General features: G+C 36.2%; 1 protein-coding gene across 1 annotated transcript in view; it reads right to left on the bottom strand.

Annotated features, from left to right (window-relative positions):
* Positions 1–16,639, bottom strand: part of adam12b (ADAM metallopeptidase domain 12b) — a 90,665-nt gene that overhangs the window by 3,892 nt on the left and 70,134 nt on the right. Inside the window, 9 exon segments of the mRNA XM_084394329.1 lie at positions 1,840–2,100; positions 3,596–3,704; positions 6,497–6,635; positions 8,452–8,560; positions 11,224–11,301; positions 11,952–12,150; positions 13,047–13,155; positions 13,553–13,748; positions 14,943–15,032. Coding sequence (XP_084250455.1) covers positions 1,840–2,100; positions 3,596–3,704; positions 6,497–6,635; positions 8,452–8,560; positions 11,224–11,301; positions 11,952–12,150; positions 13,047–13,155; positions 13,553–13,748; positions 14,943–15,032 — 1,290 coding nt within the window.

The following is a 16,639-nucleotide window of genomic DNA, read 5'->3' as shown; positions in this document are numbered from 1 at the left end:
CGGTCAAAGGCATCCATCTGGCAAAAGTTTACATAAAACTATCAATTGGAAAGTAGAGCAAAAAAAAAAAAAAAAAAAAAAAAAAAGTATGTGAACCCCTTAAGGTAAAACCTCCTTATCCACACGCCTTTTTGCAATAATTTTCGTGATTACCCACTGACAATGCTAATGCCAATTCATAAAAATCTAGGGCTGGACACTGACAAAAATGTCATGATTCGATTTGAATTTGATTCACAAGCTTGTTCAATTTAATTAGATTCAATATCAAATCATTTGGACAGTGGTGGACAGTAAAAGGTTTATTTTTTAAGTATCTGTATCTTTATTGGAGTATTTTTTATTTTGGGAAACTTTAACTTTTTCTTCACTACATTCCAAAGCATAATACAGTACTTTTTACTTCACTATATTTCATAAAAACATGTCGTTTCTCGTTATTTTGAGGTGAAGAAATCGTCACCCGCTCTGAAACGCAAAAGCTGAGTCCGATTCGTGAACGAGCTGATTCTTTTCAGTAAACCGGATAAATCCAATCACAAATCGCACTGAAAAACTCATTCGTGAAATGGGCCGATCCGATTGCACCTGTTCTCAAGTCAACAACTCACTGATTCAAATGATCCGGTCAGAGCGAGTCTCCAGTTAACAATTCACAAGTCTGAATCAAAATGATCCGAGAATGGGAGATCCTCGGAGATCCTCTAATGTGGAATTTTAGGATTTATTATTGTAAATGTAAATCATATTTAGGTCACGACCGTCAGTTGTTTATTTACTGAATCTGCTGTATGAAATGCTTGAATGTGGACATGTCCTCATTTGGGTTTTCTAGTTTTTCTAGATTTCTAGTTTTAGGTAAAAACTAAACACAATTAGGTTAAAATAACGCAAATAAATGCGAATCTTCCCCGCTGCCGTAGCAGTTTCTAATGATGTAAAACTAGTATGTTTGCATAGTGTTCTTCTTAAAATGTTAACACACTTTGCCCTATGTGATGACAAATTGTCAACAAACATTTACACACATTTTGTTTTTCCTCATTTCTATATACTATTATATGGTATATTTCTATGGTATTATTATGGTACACACACACACACACACACACACACACACACACATATATATATATATATATATATATATATATATATATATATATATATATATATATATAATTTTCACTTGTTTGCACACTTAAATATTAGTAGTAGTCATAAGTGTATGACAATTTTTTTTTTTAAGTCTGCATAATCTTCCTTATTGACTAGCTCTGACTTCTTGACAATTCATAATAATTCATAACGATGTCAGACTGAGCTGTAACCTATTTAAGCTCTATCTGTGAGTCTAATACATTATACTCCCTCCCCCAACCCACATTTTGAGAATCAGGATGAGGTTTCTAAAATTGCTAAATAAATAATCATTCATCACTCAGTACTTTTTTCTTTGGTAACACTTTATTTTAAGGTGACATTAATTACTTTGTACTTACTCAAAAAAATACTGAGTAATATTAATTAACTACATGTACTTACTATAGAGTTATGGTTAGGGTTTGGTTTAGGGTTAGTAACTTGTAATTATGCATAATTTACTGTTATTACTTATTATTATTATTATTTTAGCAAGTACATGTTGTAAACGTCACCTTAAAATAAAGTGTTACCGTTACTTTTAATACTTAAGTACATTAAAAATCAAGTACTTTTTAGTTTTTGTCTGTTTTTATCTATTTTATACAAAACAGTATGGAGTTTTAATATCCCCATTAATATTTCAAAACCAGACTAGCATTCACATGGTGACAGTCTGTGTCTGACAGCACTTGCCTGGTTGTTTGTGTAGGGAAGCTGGCGTGGGAGTGTGTGGAAGCCTTCCGCTCTGCCCGGCGAGTGTGTGTGTGAGACCAGAGTCCTATGAGGCGGGATAGAGGGCAAAGGCTGCAGACCTGAGCCGGTGCTGATGCCCAGTGTGATGGGCATGGGGTGGCTGATGTGGATGGGCTGGCAGCGGGTGGGACATTGAGGCAGCCGGCGCAAACTGTGGAAGTTATGTGGAGGGAGGAGAGGCTCCGAACAGGGATGGGATGTCTGCGGAAAGACAGTCAGCTCTTGAAAAAGGAGACACAGGAATTCAATACGAGCTCTACAGCTCGCTACTGCTAACCTTTAAGACCTTTCGAGGAATCAATCTATACCTCTTTCAGCATACAATCCCATACTGTTCCAGGTGCTTTTTCACAAAGGTACTCATACATATCTGCTGTTTGGTATGGCACTCTGCGCACAGACTAAAAATACCCAGATGAAGCAATCAATGCTTTAACATTCAAACACACTTAAATGGCTACTCTCCAATCATGCAAAGACTTCCAGCAACAACAACTTCAATCATTATATTGTTATGCTACTGGACTACATTAATATTCTTTGAGGGTCAATACTGAACAATAAATCAGTTATGCACATAAGTCTCACGCTGTGTACACTGAAAGCCAGGGATTAATTGGCTTGGACAGGCATAGTAATTCTGCAAGTGAACTGACCTCATCTGCTCCTCGCTGGGCAGAGAAGACACTGAGGTATTGAATTATGGAATTTGAGATTTAAAAAAATCTTGTTATTGCTTGTTAATAGGGGTGTAAATAATAATTCAGATGACAATTCTTCACAAAATAACACTGGTAACACTTTACAATAAGGTTCTATTTGTCAAAACTACGTATACACAAACTAATAATGAAAAATACTTCTAAAGAATTTATTAGTCTTAGTTGATGTTTCAATATTTTAACATTTACTAATAGAGGGGTGCAGGTACAGTATGACGTCAGAACCTGGAAGTCTAATTCTCCGCTGGTTCCTTCGAGATTTTCCAATGTTTTTTTATTATTTATTTGTAAAATAAAGCCTGTTGTAAACATAACTTGACTATACTTTGACGCTTTATTCTAAAATGTAAATTACACACATCCATCCGAAAACTTTCATTTTGAAGCAGTTATGTTTACATTTTGAAAATGTACTTTTTTAAGTTTTTTAAGTAAAGTTACTAGATTGGGATGTGAGTGTGTGCAGTGTACGTTATAGAACAAGTGTCGTCGATTTTCACAGGCTTTCTTTTACACATAAATTGAAAAACCACATTATAAATCTCGAAGGAACCAGCGGAGAATTATACGTCCGGGTTCTGACATCATACCTGCACCACTCATACATTATTAAAATCAAAAGTTGTATCTGTTAATATTATTTAATGGACCTGAGCTAACATGAAATAACAATGAACAGTTGTATTTATATTCATAATTGTTAAAAAAGATGGATGAAAACTGTATTGCTCATGTATGGAACCTTACTGTAAAATTAATCTTTTCAAAAAACAACAACACCATTTTACTACCAAAAAATAGGTAAAGGATTTTGGATAAGAAATATTAAAAAAAGAATAGAAAAAAAAAATTCTGTATATAATATATATATATATATATATATATATATATATATATATATATAAATAAGATATTTATTATTTCAAATATCAATATTTTGGACATTTTGATGATGAGTAGAGCACCACACTTACCTTGTCACATCGGGAGTGTAAAGGTAAAGAGGGGGTCTTGTGCTGAGGTGAGACCCTGAAGACGGACTGTGTCTGTGGGGGGCTGGGTGCTCGCTTTCGCCCAACTGATCTGTAGAATTAAGAAAGAGTTTTTGAAAAGTTTTATTTTACTTTACGATTATTAGGGGTGAAGAAATTAATCACAACAGTAGGGATGTCCACTTTTTATCTGTGGCATAATATTAATTGCCACAAAAAATATGTTTTGCTCCTTACTTTTAAAATGGAAAAATCACATTTATAGTAAAGCACTTACAATGTAAGCAGACATGTAAATATAAAAACACACACTGATAGCATGATGGTGTGACAGAATCACATACTGACCTACACTACTGTTCAAATGTTTTGGGTCAGTAAGATAAAAAAAAAAAAAATTATATATATATATATAAATAGTTTTATTTAGCAAAGATTCATTAAATTGATCAAAAGTGACAGTAAAGATCTTTGTATTGTTACAAAAGATTTCTATTTCAAATAATATCCCAAAGTAAAACGCCGCCGCGAACAGGTAGGTTGCATAGTGTCCAATTTTACCATACTAGTACCATAAAATACTATACAATTTTCAGTGATAAACCTACCTTACAATAACTGTTCTGTTAATAACCCTCTGCCGATCCGACTGTCCGTAAGCGGTAATTAAAAAGTGCGTAAGTATAATTTGTAATTTTCACTAAAACCCTTGAGCTGTCAAAAGTGTGCCGGATGACGCAAAGCACTTTGGCTGACAAATAAATGTGAATTTATTATTTATTATTTATGTGAATTTATTTATTATTATTATTATTATTATTAAGTAACATGACTATATATATATTTTTTTTACATATACTACCGAGATTGTAACAATACAAAGTTATGTTGAGTTTTTTCAAAATAAGAAATGTTTCTTGAGCACCAAATCAGCATATTAGATTGATTTTTGAAGGATCATGTGACACTGAAGACTGTGTATGAAGGTGTAATGATGCTGAAGATTCTGCTTAAAGGAGTCATAACCTAGTATTACATTGGATACCTACTGCTGTATTATAGTCTTTCAGGCCCTTCTAAAAAAGAAAAGTGGAAAAAAAATAAACACAGACCTACTTTTACCCTTATTTCTGAAGGCATTATTGTCTCGCGAGATCAATGAGATGTTTTGGCTGTCGTGGACGCTCATTTTAATAATGCAAATGAGGGGCGCGTTGATTGGTTGAAGGAAGGAGGGGGGTTGACACGCAGGTAACGTCAGCATCATTACAAACTGACATCATGGCGCAAGTGGTGAATGAACCCGACTCGGCCGCGACCTACGGGATTCAACCCTACATGTTTGAGCCGGACTCTGAACCAGAGCTGGAAAGGGAAGATGTAGAGTTGTTGGATGGACGTCTACATCAAGATGTCTCTGAATGGTAAAGACAATCATTTTGACTGAGACATACATTAACATCGGTAACGAGCTAAAACGTTTGTTGCTATTTTCTCCCACATAGGTTTACCTTTTATTTAATGTCGATTACATTAACGGAGATGTAGTCTACTTATTTTATCAGCTTACAGTGGTTATTGAGATGAGACGTCTATCATTACTATCATGATGGCACCTTTTCCCAAACGGAGCTTCGAGGCCAACTTCGCCTGATATTGCCCCAAATTTGTAAATGATTCAGGTCTAAAATGTTTAGCGCACACACATAACGATACGCCAGTTGAAAGGGTTGTTGGGACAGCGTCATTAAAAATGAATTTCATCCACTGGTCCCTGATAGTTTCGTCCGATTTTGGGAGATAAAACACATTTACATGTTTTTTATGGCAATCAACCACAGAGCAAGTCCGGTGTGCACTCGGTTTCTCCATCTTTCTCGACTGAACTGACTATGAGGGGGAGAGGGGAAGCAGGGCTTCCTGCTGCGGTGTTCATATATGGTATATCCTACTACCTCATGACATCAAGAGGGAGCTGAAATCAAAATCTCGTATTTGAGTTCGCGTGCACGCGCGCTGGTTTATTTACCCTGAGGTAAACAAACGCTTCACTTTTAAATATCGGCTTCCCGGCCAGTGTATAATCGTTAGTCAATCATAACAAACATTGATTCTCGTGGAAAAGTGAAAATTGCAGGTTATGACGCCTTTAATAAATTACATTTGAAAATATATTAAAAATAGATTCCCAGTTATTTTAACCTGTAATAGTATTTCACAATAGTACTTCGCCTGTTTTACTGTATTTTTGATCAAATAAGTGTAGCCTTGGTGAGCATAGGAGACTTCGTTCAAAAATGTTAACAAATCTAACCCAAACCGTTGAACGGTAATGTGTATCAATCACTTACTGACCTAATACAACCTATTTAAACATCAATGTCATTATAAGATAAAGCCAATAACCCCTTTAAGTGTCACACAATACACTCAATGATACTAGAAAGGGACTTGACGAGTAAAAGCACTTTTTACATGGAGGAATTACATCAGTAGTTCATCCACAAAGAAAACTATTCTCACTTCAAAAAAGATGATTTGGACAACTGTAAAGCTTAAATTATAAACAGGGTTGTACTGAATAATTCAAGTGCTTTAACAAAATTACAATCTTCACATTTAGACTGTTAAACCCTATGGAACGCTGGCCCAGTTTACCTCCATTGTAAGTGTGTTACTGTGACCATCATTTTTTTTTAAGGAATGTAAAAATTATTTTCTGTTCCAAATGATATTGTGCCCAAGATATTACCTTATACTCAATATGAACTTATACTGAACTTGAAGCTTCCATACAAGGTTTTTCTTGGTGTCCCTAGACGGATACCAGCAGGAATCCAGGATCAAACACATTTTGGAAGACATTGCTGAAGGAAACGGCACCTTAGCTTTTGAATGGCGCTCTTCTTATTGACGCAGAGCATCTGAACCAGCGCTTTCCTCTTCAGGCACACAATCAGTCCCGCCGACAGCAAGCAAAGTAAGGTGACCAGAGCGCCCACGGCCACAGCGCTGCTGTCAGCTGTTGTCACATAGGACAGCACGCACATTAATACACACACTCGCACATCTGTTGTACAGCACGGCACAGAATGGCACAGAGAGGGAAAACACAAGAAGTCAGAGTCAGGTTAGTGTGAAAAGGAATTGATCAGCATCCCTCTGTGTCTCCACCAGCATTGCTTTTTACAAGGTGTCTCAGAGTTCGTAAGTGTCTGAGTGCTGAGTGACATGTAAGCGCAGTGCTTTAGGTTTCCACCAGTAAATCAATGATGTGTTTTGTCATCACTGTTATGCTTTTCCACTGGAAAATCGTTTAATGGGTTTTGTAAGTACATTGTACTCGCAGGCTGCACTGTTCTACTGCGGTGTGGCTGTCACAGAGGGGATGAAAGTGGTTAGAGCTCGTGCACTTCCTGAAGCAGTACGTTTTGGGAAAATCTGAATGCATGAGGCTCAAATGGCTGAAACATACTCTATGCATGTTTGCAAGCATAAACGCTTCTAGGTATGCAAAACGTACTGAATGCATCTTTGCATTCTGAAATATGTTGTCAAAGCAATTAATAATCCAATGCAAGTTTCCATTTTCAAAGAACGCTGTAGTAGGTACAGTTTAGTGAATGGTCAGTTTTCTATTTTCTCTTTCTTCCTTTAATGTCTGATAGAATAAATAAACATTTATAATAATAAAAATAATAATTACACATAGTTAAATAGTACTGCAATAACATTTTTACCCAAGGATGGTAATGGTACATTTCTTTGTGTAGAGTTGTTTATTCTTAAATAAATTAATAATAAATGAATTAATTGATAAATAAATAAAAACAAAGCTTATTATAAAAATAATAATACATCTGGTTTAATAACACTGGCAATAACATTTGTAATTAAGGGTGCTCATTTTCATCATTTTGTTTCATTTCTTTGTGTATAGCAGTTTAGGAAATAAATAAATAAATAAGCAAACAATTAAAGAATTTAAAGAGCACCCTTTTATGCTATTATACTCCTAATTTTGTTTTGGAGCTCTCGTACAATAGGTTTACATCCAAGATCAAAAACCACTTTTATTTTCACATAATATACATTCAGTCTCTGTCTAAATGCTTCCTTTCTGAGAGCTTACACAGCTCTGATTGGTCAGATGGCCCAGTCTGTTGTGATTGGTCTACCGCTTACAGCGTGTTTCCGAAACGAAACGGCCATTATCATACTGTATCTAAATTCCGGCTCCGGAGGCTTCCTCAGCATGCACAGCGATATGAACAGTAATGATGACATTGGTTTTCCAGCGCGAGTCCTCATATTTGGAAGTGCATGCAAGATTTGCTTTCGTAGCGCAGAAAACAACGATATGTCAACAATACCAACCAAACTCTTCCAGGCCTCAGCTTCAACTACAATGTTTGAGGGCAGCCAATGATGACCATAGGCTGGCATTATGCAAATATACCTATGTAGGTTTGTAACAGGAAGCGAGACTGGATTTGCTGACGACTCATTTCGGCAGTTTAGAATCGATTCTTTTTTTTTTTTTTTGTCGTGCACTTTGATCTTTATAACTTTGCAGACCTTTTACATTAAAAAAAGCTATATTACAACCTCTATGAAAGAAAATATATATATAAAAAAACATAATAGGGGCATTTAAAAAAATCGTATCTATGTTTGCAAACTTGCGTAGAAGAGTATATTTCAGGCCTTAGACTGGAAAGGATAACGTAATCACTGCAGCAAGTATTAATTAAGCATGTTAACTAAGTCATGCTGTGTTAGTATAGTGCATACTGCTCTAGCAGGCAAGTCAAAAGTGCAGCTGTACGTCACTGTACCGGCTTGTCTCATTGGTCCACTGTCCATGCTTCCACCAAAGCCCGCCCTATCACAGAAAGGAGGTGCCCAGTGAGCTTCACAATGGCAGTTCTTCTTGTTGTTGCATTCCTGTAAACATGAAGCAACCGGCGTCAATGCCACACGCAGCTTAAACCATCTGATTAAATTCATTGCCGGACATTATCAGCAACATCCTGCTGTTCAATGCTTAAGGAATTCTGTGGGATAATGGAGTGAATCTCCTCATGAGCATTCAGATCATGGATGCTCTGTTCAATGGTGCATTCAAGGGCAACAGCGTTCCATTTGCACAAAACTGCATACATTTTTTTCCATCAGGGCATGTGTCAAGGGTTGCTGAGCAAAGTTGATTGATGTCACTTGATGCTTAAATCATTGTCTGAATATTATATGTCTCCCATCTAAAATGAAAGATGCAGCTATGTGTTTCCCATCATAAAACATGACCAAACTTTTTAGTCTCTCAACCTCTTAACTCTATCATCCAACTTTCTTAGATGCTATGATTGTTTCAACATAGGAGAAAAAAACAAACAGATAAACTCCTAAGTTTCAGAGTTGAAAGATTTTTTAGTTTGATTCTTGATTATGTGGACTTGGTTTAGAGACCTCTCAATGCTAAAAAAAATAGCCTTATTGGTCGAGATCAGGATCTTAGGTCGGGGATCTTGTTTTGGTCTGGGGCTTAAGGGGGTTTAGAATTGGTCTGGGTCTTAAGTGGTCTTCTGTTGTTTTAGGTCTGGGCCAGTCCGGCATATAAAAGTACTAGCAGTTGGACAGTTCAGGATCCCAGGATGCTGACAGAACTTCCAACATCTTTATTAAAAAATTATCAATTTGTCTTGCAGCACATTTCCAGTAAGGAAATAGACCTTGGATGAAAAAATGGACGTAATTGCATAGCCTAAAACACACACAAAAAAAGAAGAATTCCAATTTAGGAAGCGTGTAACAAGAGAAAATAAATAAAACATTACACGCTTGCACACGTGCCCTGCAGAGCTGACAGTGGGTGCAAATGCAAAAGACAACGTGGGGGTGTTCTTGGCCACAACATTTAAGCTATTAAATTTCAGTACTCCTCTGGCAAAAAAGCAAATGTGCATATGAGCCAAAAGATGATGAATGACACTTTAAATGCTACACAAATGAATTAAATATGACTCCTATAACCTTATTGGAGCGACAGAGATTGATTGTGAAGTACTTCAACAGCTGAGACAAGCCTCGAATCACCCAGCAAGCATGCAATAGTGTGGCCGGGGTATGTGATTGAAAGAATGGTTTACCCAAAATTTGAAATTCCTGTCTTCATTTACTTACTCTCATGTTGTTCTAAACCTAATGACTTTCTTTGTCGAAATACAAAAGGGGAAGTTTTGAAGAATTTCCGAGCTGCTCTATTCCATACAATTTAAGTGAATGTTGTCCAGAAAACTGGAAAAAAAGCATCATAAAAGTGCGCCTGTATTCCAAGACTTGGTTATAGCTTTGTGTGAGGACCATTTATGTACAGTAATCTTTTCTATTTAGAATATGGTCACCATTCACTTTCAACTTTAGAAAAGGACATACAACTCCTTTTGTGTTTCATGGATAAAAGAAAGGTATACAGGTTTAGAAAAAGTAGTAGTAGGATAAGTAAACGATGACAGATTTTCATTTCGCGCGAACTAGTGTTAGAGTATTCAAGACCTGTCTCAAGATCATTTTTTGACCATTTATCTCCGTGTCGACCGCATTTTTCACTACCGCCATCTTGTCTCTTGTCTAAATTGGCGGTGCATTGTCTGGTTTATTTTTTATGTGATTCTAAAATGTAAAACTTCCTGTTTCAAATGCAGTCAATAACTTATTTCCAATTTGATTTCTTTTGTTATCGTTGTGCCAGGTCAGAAATCAATGAGGGATTATGTAAAAAATGTCACCAAAATGAATAGATATGACTGCAAAAAAACTATGTGAGATCTTGAATTTTATATTATAACATATAATATCACAGCTGTTTTCACAAATATGAGTATGACTGTAAATGTGATTTTGTTAATTGAATGTTTGTATAAAATCAATGTTATTTTTAAAAACATTAATCTAAACATTATTTATGCGGTTGTAATTGTAAATTCAGATGCAACTTCTGTGACACCTCTGCATTGCCAAGATGAATTTTTTATTTGAACAGCTCTATATAGTGTCTTATAATTCTAATTGTATTTATTGATTTAAAATAAGATGAATGTGAATGTGATAAGTAAATGTGGATCTTAAGGAGTGCTGGTCTTGGTCTGGTCTTGGTCTCAACACACACAGGTCTCAGTTTAGGTGGTCTTGAATGCAACACTAGCATGAACTATCCCTTTAAATATCCACATTATGTATCAAGCTTCCATGAAAAACCAAGACTGACACAAGGTTACGTTGTGATCTAATTTACTCCAGAATGCTCGTCTTATCTGTGCTTTTAACTGCTATTTCAATCGTAGCAGTAATCTAGTTCAGGTGAAGCTACTAGTTAGCTAAGTGCTATTATGGGCATATGCTGTCCCCTTTGGCAAACAGCTATACTGTAATGAAATGGACAATTATGTGGAGGGCTGGGCTTTCAGTAGAGGTTAATCATTTGTGTTGATTTACTTTCAGCATTCCTGACTCAAATTAGAGCCTAATGCCTGATAACTAATGTCAGAGAAAAAAACATTTTCCCTGCAAATTTAAGAAAAATTCAACTGAGAGAGCAGAAGCAACCTTACCCCTCTTCCATTACACTTCCCAGAGCACTTGTGCACTCCAAACACACTGACATTCTGACACTGCCTGTTCAAACAGATCTGTTATGATGAGAGAGAGAGAGAGAGAGAGAGAGAGAGAGAGAGAGAGAGAGAGAGAGAGAGAGAGAGAGAGAGAGAGAGAGAGAGAGAGAGAGAGAGAGAGAGAGAGAGAGAGAGAGAGACAGAAAGAGAACGGCAGGTAAAGAAAAAGACAAGTCTCTGAATAGGTATCAACTGAAATTAAATATTTGTTATTGCCCTTGACTAGTGGTCGACCGATGTGGGTTTCTAAGTGCTAGGGTGGCCAAAATTATGACAAATTATAGAAATATTTTAACAGAAAATTTGACATTTACTCAAAATTAAAACAAAATATGTAGATATGGGTTTTATTTCTCACTTGTTAAAACTAGGACTATCGAAAGAATAAAATAATCACAACTAATTCTTCAAACTTAAAAATGAGAGAAATGTGTTTAAAAATTATCATAGGACATTTAATTATTCAAATGACTCATTTTAACTTATCGTAATTGTTTTTCCATGATATATGATAAGATATGATATATATTAGTCGATGGCAATAAAAATGGCCAAATATCACCGCATTCATCAGCCTGGCTGAAACATATCGATCTACCACTATCATAATTTCTTGATTAAACAAATAATCTCTAGCAGATACACTGTGTAATGATTTATTCGTGTACCATTCCTTCAGCACACTTAGTGCCCGCCAATACCAGTCCCGGATCAGGCATATCGTCACCCAGGTAAACATGTGTTCCACGGCACAGAATACGCCCGCCCGCCTGCAGAGGTATGTTTGTCTCTATGGAAACTGCATTGGTTCCGATCACTGGCCTGTTGGCACCTCCTTGGCACTGAATTTTCCCACACCTAGCATCCCTGTTTCATGATCACACACACATGGACAAAACACAGTGATACACACAACAACAGTGCTAAATGTTTTTACTCAGAATAAATGGGACAAGGCGATACAAAGACTGAAAAACCTATGTGGTTTTGAGGTACTCTCCCCTTTTACACCCTCTCACTCATGTGTGATGAACAAAGAGTGTAATTAACAGTGACAAGAGATTACACGCAAAACCATAGGGCTGCCTCTGCTTCTGAATAATAACATGTCACGCTGCAAAGAAATTAATAAAATGACATTCATTACAACATGTCTGATGGGCCATCCTATAATAATTAGACAGCAAGTGACATCAGTGACATCAATGAATTAAGACAACCTTAACCAATACTGTTCATAATTTCACACTCATCATTCTTTATATTAATATTCTTTTGTTTCAAGAACGTGTGTCATGGAAATAACCTCTATTCTGTAATATCTGTGTCAGTGACTGATCCTTGATTTAAATGTGTATGTGCTTTGTTGGTACAATAAAAGCTACGCATTTGTACTGACAAAGTACCACAATACAAGTAAAATAGCAAGTGAAAATTGAGCAAAGAAGTAGTTTAACAAACAGAACAAAAAAATATTGCATTAAACAAAGACGAAAGGAAACAAAAACGAATGAGTGAAACAAAGCAAGTAAACTAAACAAAAAAAGTGTCAATTTGATCATTAACAAGCAAACAAAGCAAACTCAAGCAAGATAAAAACAAAGCAAAGCAAATCATAAGAAGCAAAACAAAATGAATTGAAGCAAAACAAAACAGAATTTAAAAAGTATAAAATCAAAAATGAACAGCAGATACAACGAATGATTGTAATTATACTTTATGTCAAAGGTGCAAAGTGCTGTTGTATTATGCCCTGAATGTACCTTGCTTCACATTTAGCAAAGGAGCCTTTGGAGTCTTTTCCACAATTTCCATAGGGATCACCTGCAGAGTTTACTCTTTCAAAACATATCCCCGGGGCAGGTTTCGCTCCTGGAAACAGAGAGAGAATGAAAATAAGACAGCATATGCCCACTGTCACAGATGGAAATATGACACTGTACAACTCTTCCATCTTGTTTGAGCTTGTATACAAACCAAAAACAGATGAAAGGATAATATATGTCAGACTGTGGCCTGAATGAACAGACATATGGAATAAATAACAGCAATCAGTGTGACTTTTTCATACTGCTTGAGCTCTCTGTATGAATGCATGCAAGACTGAACGGGAAGTTCTGGCAAGACAATGGTTACATATAGAATTACAGTGTTAAAAATGTATGATTAATGAAACGTGTATCTGCAGTACACTACAATACGTTTTTGGTCTACCAAGTAAGCCCAAGAACCCTGCAGCTATCCGCATTAAATACACAGTGGTACCAACCTGGACCCCACAGAGTGATGCATTGCTGCTCATGAGTCTGACAGATGCCATTGTAGCAGTAACCATCCATATTGTGGCACGCATGCCCGTCGTGCAGGTACACATTGGCAGGACAGTGGGGGTTGGTACCGGTGCAGAACTCAGGTAAGTCACAGGAGTTACTGGACTCTCTACAAGGAGTCCCAGCTGGTTTTAACTGCACACACACACACACACACACACAGAAGAGAAAGATATACTCAACTCCAATGCAGGCACTATGCGATAAACCTAAAGTAATGCAGAGACGAGCTTTGCATGAATTACGAAAACTATCAGGTAAAAAACAAAGTTTTACAGATATATATATAAATATTAGTGCTGTCAAAATTAGTTTAAAAAGTTAAAAATATTTAACACAATTAACACAACATCCGTTTTTTCCGTAAACCTTTGGTTAACGTTACAATATATGATCACGCTCTTATTCAAGCAAATGTTTTTAAACCATTCACGTGCAAGACACAAAAGAGTGTGTTATTACTTAACTACGATTAATCACGATTAATTACAGGAAAAATTGACAGTACTAATATATATACACATATATTGTGGCCATTAAGAATTTGTACTCCTGTTTTAGTAAATCGTGGCCACAATTTACCAATTCATTCCTTAGTTAAATTGTGGCCACAAATTAAGAATTTGTTCCCACGACTTATTAATTCCCTTGATTTAGTTAATTGTGGCCACTTTGTACAGTACTAATTAATTACAATGTGGCCACAATTTAGTAAAACGAGGGAACGGATCATCATATTGTGCACACGATTTAGTAAAGCGAGGGAATTAATTATTATATTTTGAATTAATTATTGTGCGCACGATTTACTTAAGACAAGGGAACAAACGTATTAGTAAGCCGTGGGATCAAATTGTTAATTTGTCACTGCAATATAATTTTTTTCCCAACGTTATGTGCGGGGCTCCGCACTGTGGTTTCTATTAACCAGAAGTAACCTGAAAAAAATTACACTGAGAAACAAAATATAGTTAAAAAAAAAATTTTAGATCAGATTTTTATTTATTGACATTTTCACTTAATGAAGCACTAGGTGAAAAACTTGTAGTTTGTTGTAAAGTCTGTGTAACCATGTAGCCCTCTTCTGGGGTCTGTCCCAGAGGGCCCTGGTCTGGCTTCTTTCCTCTGTAAGTAAGTGAGCTGAGCGCATTGATTTATGTGTCTGGAGGCCTGAGAGGAAACTGAGTATCAATATTTGGAGCACAAATGTCGGTTCATGTTGCACTTATTAATGGGGCAAGGAGAATATGATTTCCATGCCTTTATTTTACACACAGAGAAAAAATTTAATGAGGGGGAAAGTGGGACAGGAGAGATTTACAAAAGTACCTGGCAGTCTTCACAACACTGTCCATGGGCACAGACAGCATCTCCCTTGAGAGTGCAGGTTGTAGCATTACAGCAGGGGTTCAGACACTCCTAAAGGAAACAAGGATGACAGTGGATTTAAATGGATGTGTCACTGTATCACATGCTGAAAAGTTAAGTTAATCATAACAGTTATCATTTAACCAATCAATTCTTGAAAGTACAGTAGCAAACAGGATGTTTCATTTTGAGGGTCAGAAAGAAGTTAGAAATGTGTGTCATTCCAAAAAAAAAAAAAAAAAAAAAAAATCAAAGCAAAAAGCAAACCAAAACAAAACAAAGTAAACAAAAAAGAAATAAAACAAGCTAATTAATAACTAAAGATATAAAAAAAAGCAAAGTAAACAAAAAACTAAATAAAGAACAAAACAATCAAATTAAACAAAAACTATAAACAAACCAATCAAAATAAACAAAAAACCCAGGAAAAGTAAACAAAAAAACAAAAACAACAAAAAAAACAAGTAAACAAAAGCAATTATGACTACATTTTACCAGAGATCATTTAAGTCTGGCTGTTTAATTATACGGGTCAGAAAGAATAATACAAAAAAAAAGAATAAAAAAATAGGTGAAAACAAAAAGTACGATCATTGTTGGAGCAAGAAACCTTGACTAACATTATAAGTAGACTTCAAGGGAAAAATAAAACACAATAGCACAGGATATGACCCCTTTAATTTGACATTAGTCAATAAGAGGTTACAGAAAGACAATGGAAAGCAACAAAAAAAGACTCTGAACAGTCGCCCTTTCCCGTATGATCACTGCATTGGATATTAGTTCCAGGTGTGGGGTTCGTATTCTTTTAGGAAATTCCCTTCTTTCAACCAGTTCTTTGCATCCATGGTAACAAAAAAATGTTTGGAAACGTTACTGTAGGTTTGTGTATGTGAGTGCGTTGATATGTCTGGTTTAAATTAGTGGTCCATGCATTGTTCTGATTTTGAAAAAAAAGATGTTGTTTTCTCAAACTCTGAACTCTTGGTATCAGTGAACCATGTTTGTGTGTACGTGTATATGTGAGTGACATCATCACTGATCCAAAACTGGAAGTGATGGGAATGTCAGAGTCCAAGCTCAATTGAAGGAAAGAGGACATTTATCTTAGAAGAAAAACGGTGAGGAAGAGAGAGAGAGAGAGGGGTACATTTTGAAGACTGAAAATCATTTGTTCTGTTGTTGTAGTGAAGAACAAAGAAGCACTAACATTTTATTTCATGCAAAAATGTCTTTCAAAAAAGACTTTTTAATTCCTCTCTTTCCCTCTTTAACAAGGTCCTGGTGTGGACTGGGAGAGGTGCTGAAGGGCTGGGTTGGGTTAGGTCAGTCCGCTGGCTGTAACGTCTCCTCAGAGGCACAAAAATCTCTTTACAGACCTGTTGTTTTCTCTAAACTATCGCCAGCCAGTGTGAAATGATGGGGGGAAGGGCTTCTCTCATCCTTCTACCCAACACTCAAGACCTGCAGCTGGGCTTCCTCTCTGCTCTTTACCCACTTCCTCCCTCATTCCCCCGGTGAGATCACCGGAGCTCACGGGTGCCATTCTGAAACAAACTTTTTCCCCATAACAAGATCCTAGACTTTAAACTTCAGGCCAGGCTTTTTCCCCCTCAGGTCTACACTGATATAATATGTCTCCATGACATCTACATAGA

The sequence above is a fragment of the Rutilus rutilus genome, assembly GCF_951802725.1.
Source record: "Rutilus rutilus genome assembly, chromosome: 21".
NCBI lineage: Eukaryota > Metazoa > Chordata > Actinopteri > Cypriniformes > Leuciscidae > Rutilus > Rutilus rutilus.
This window is presented reverse-complemented; position numbering and strand designations above follow the sequence as displayed.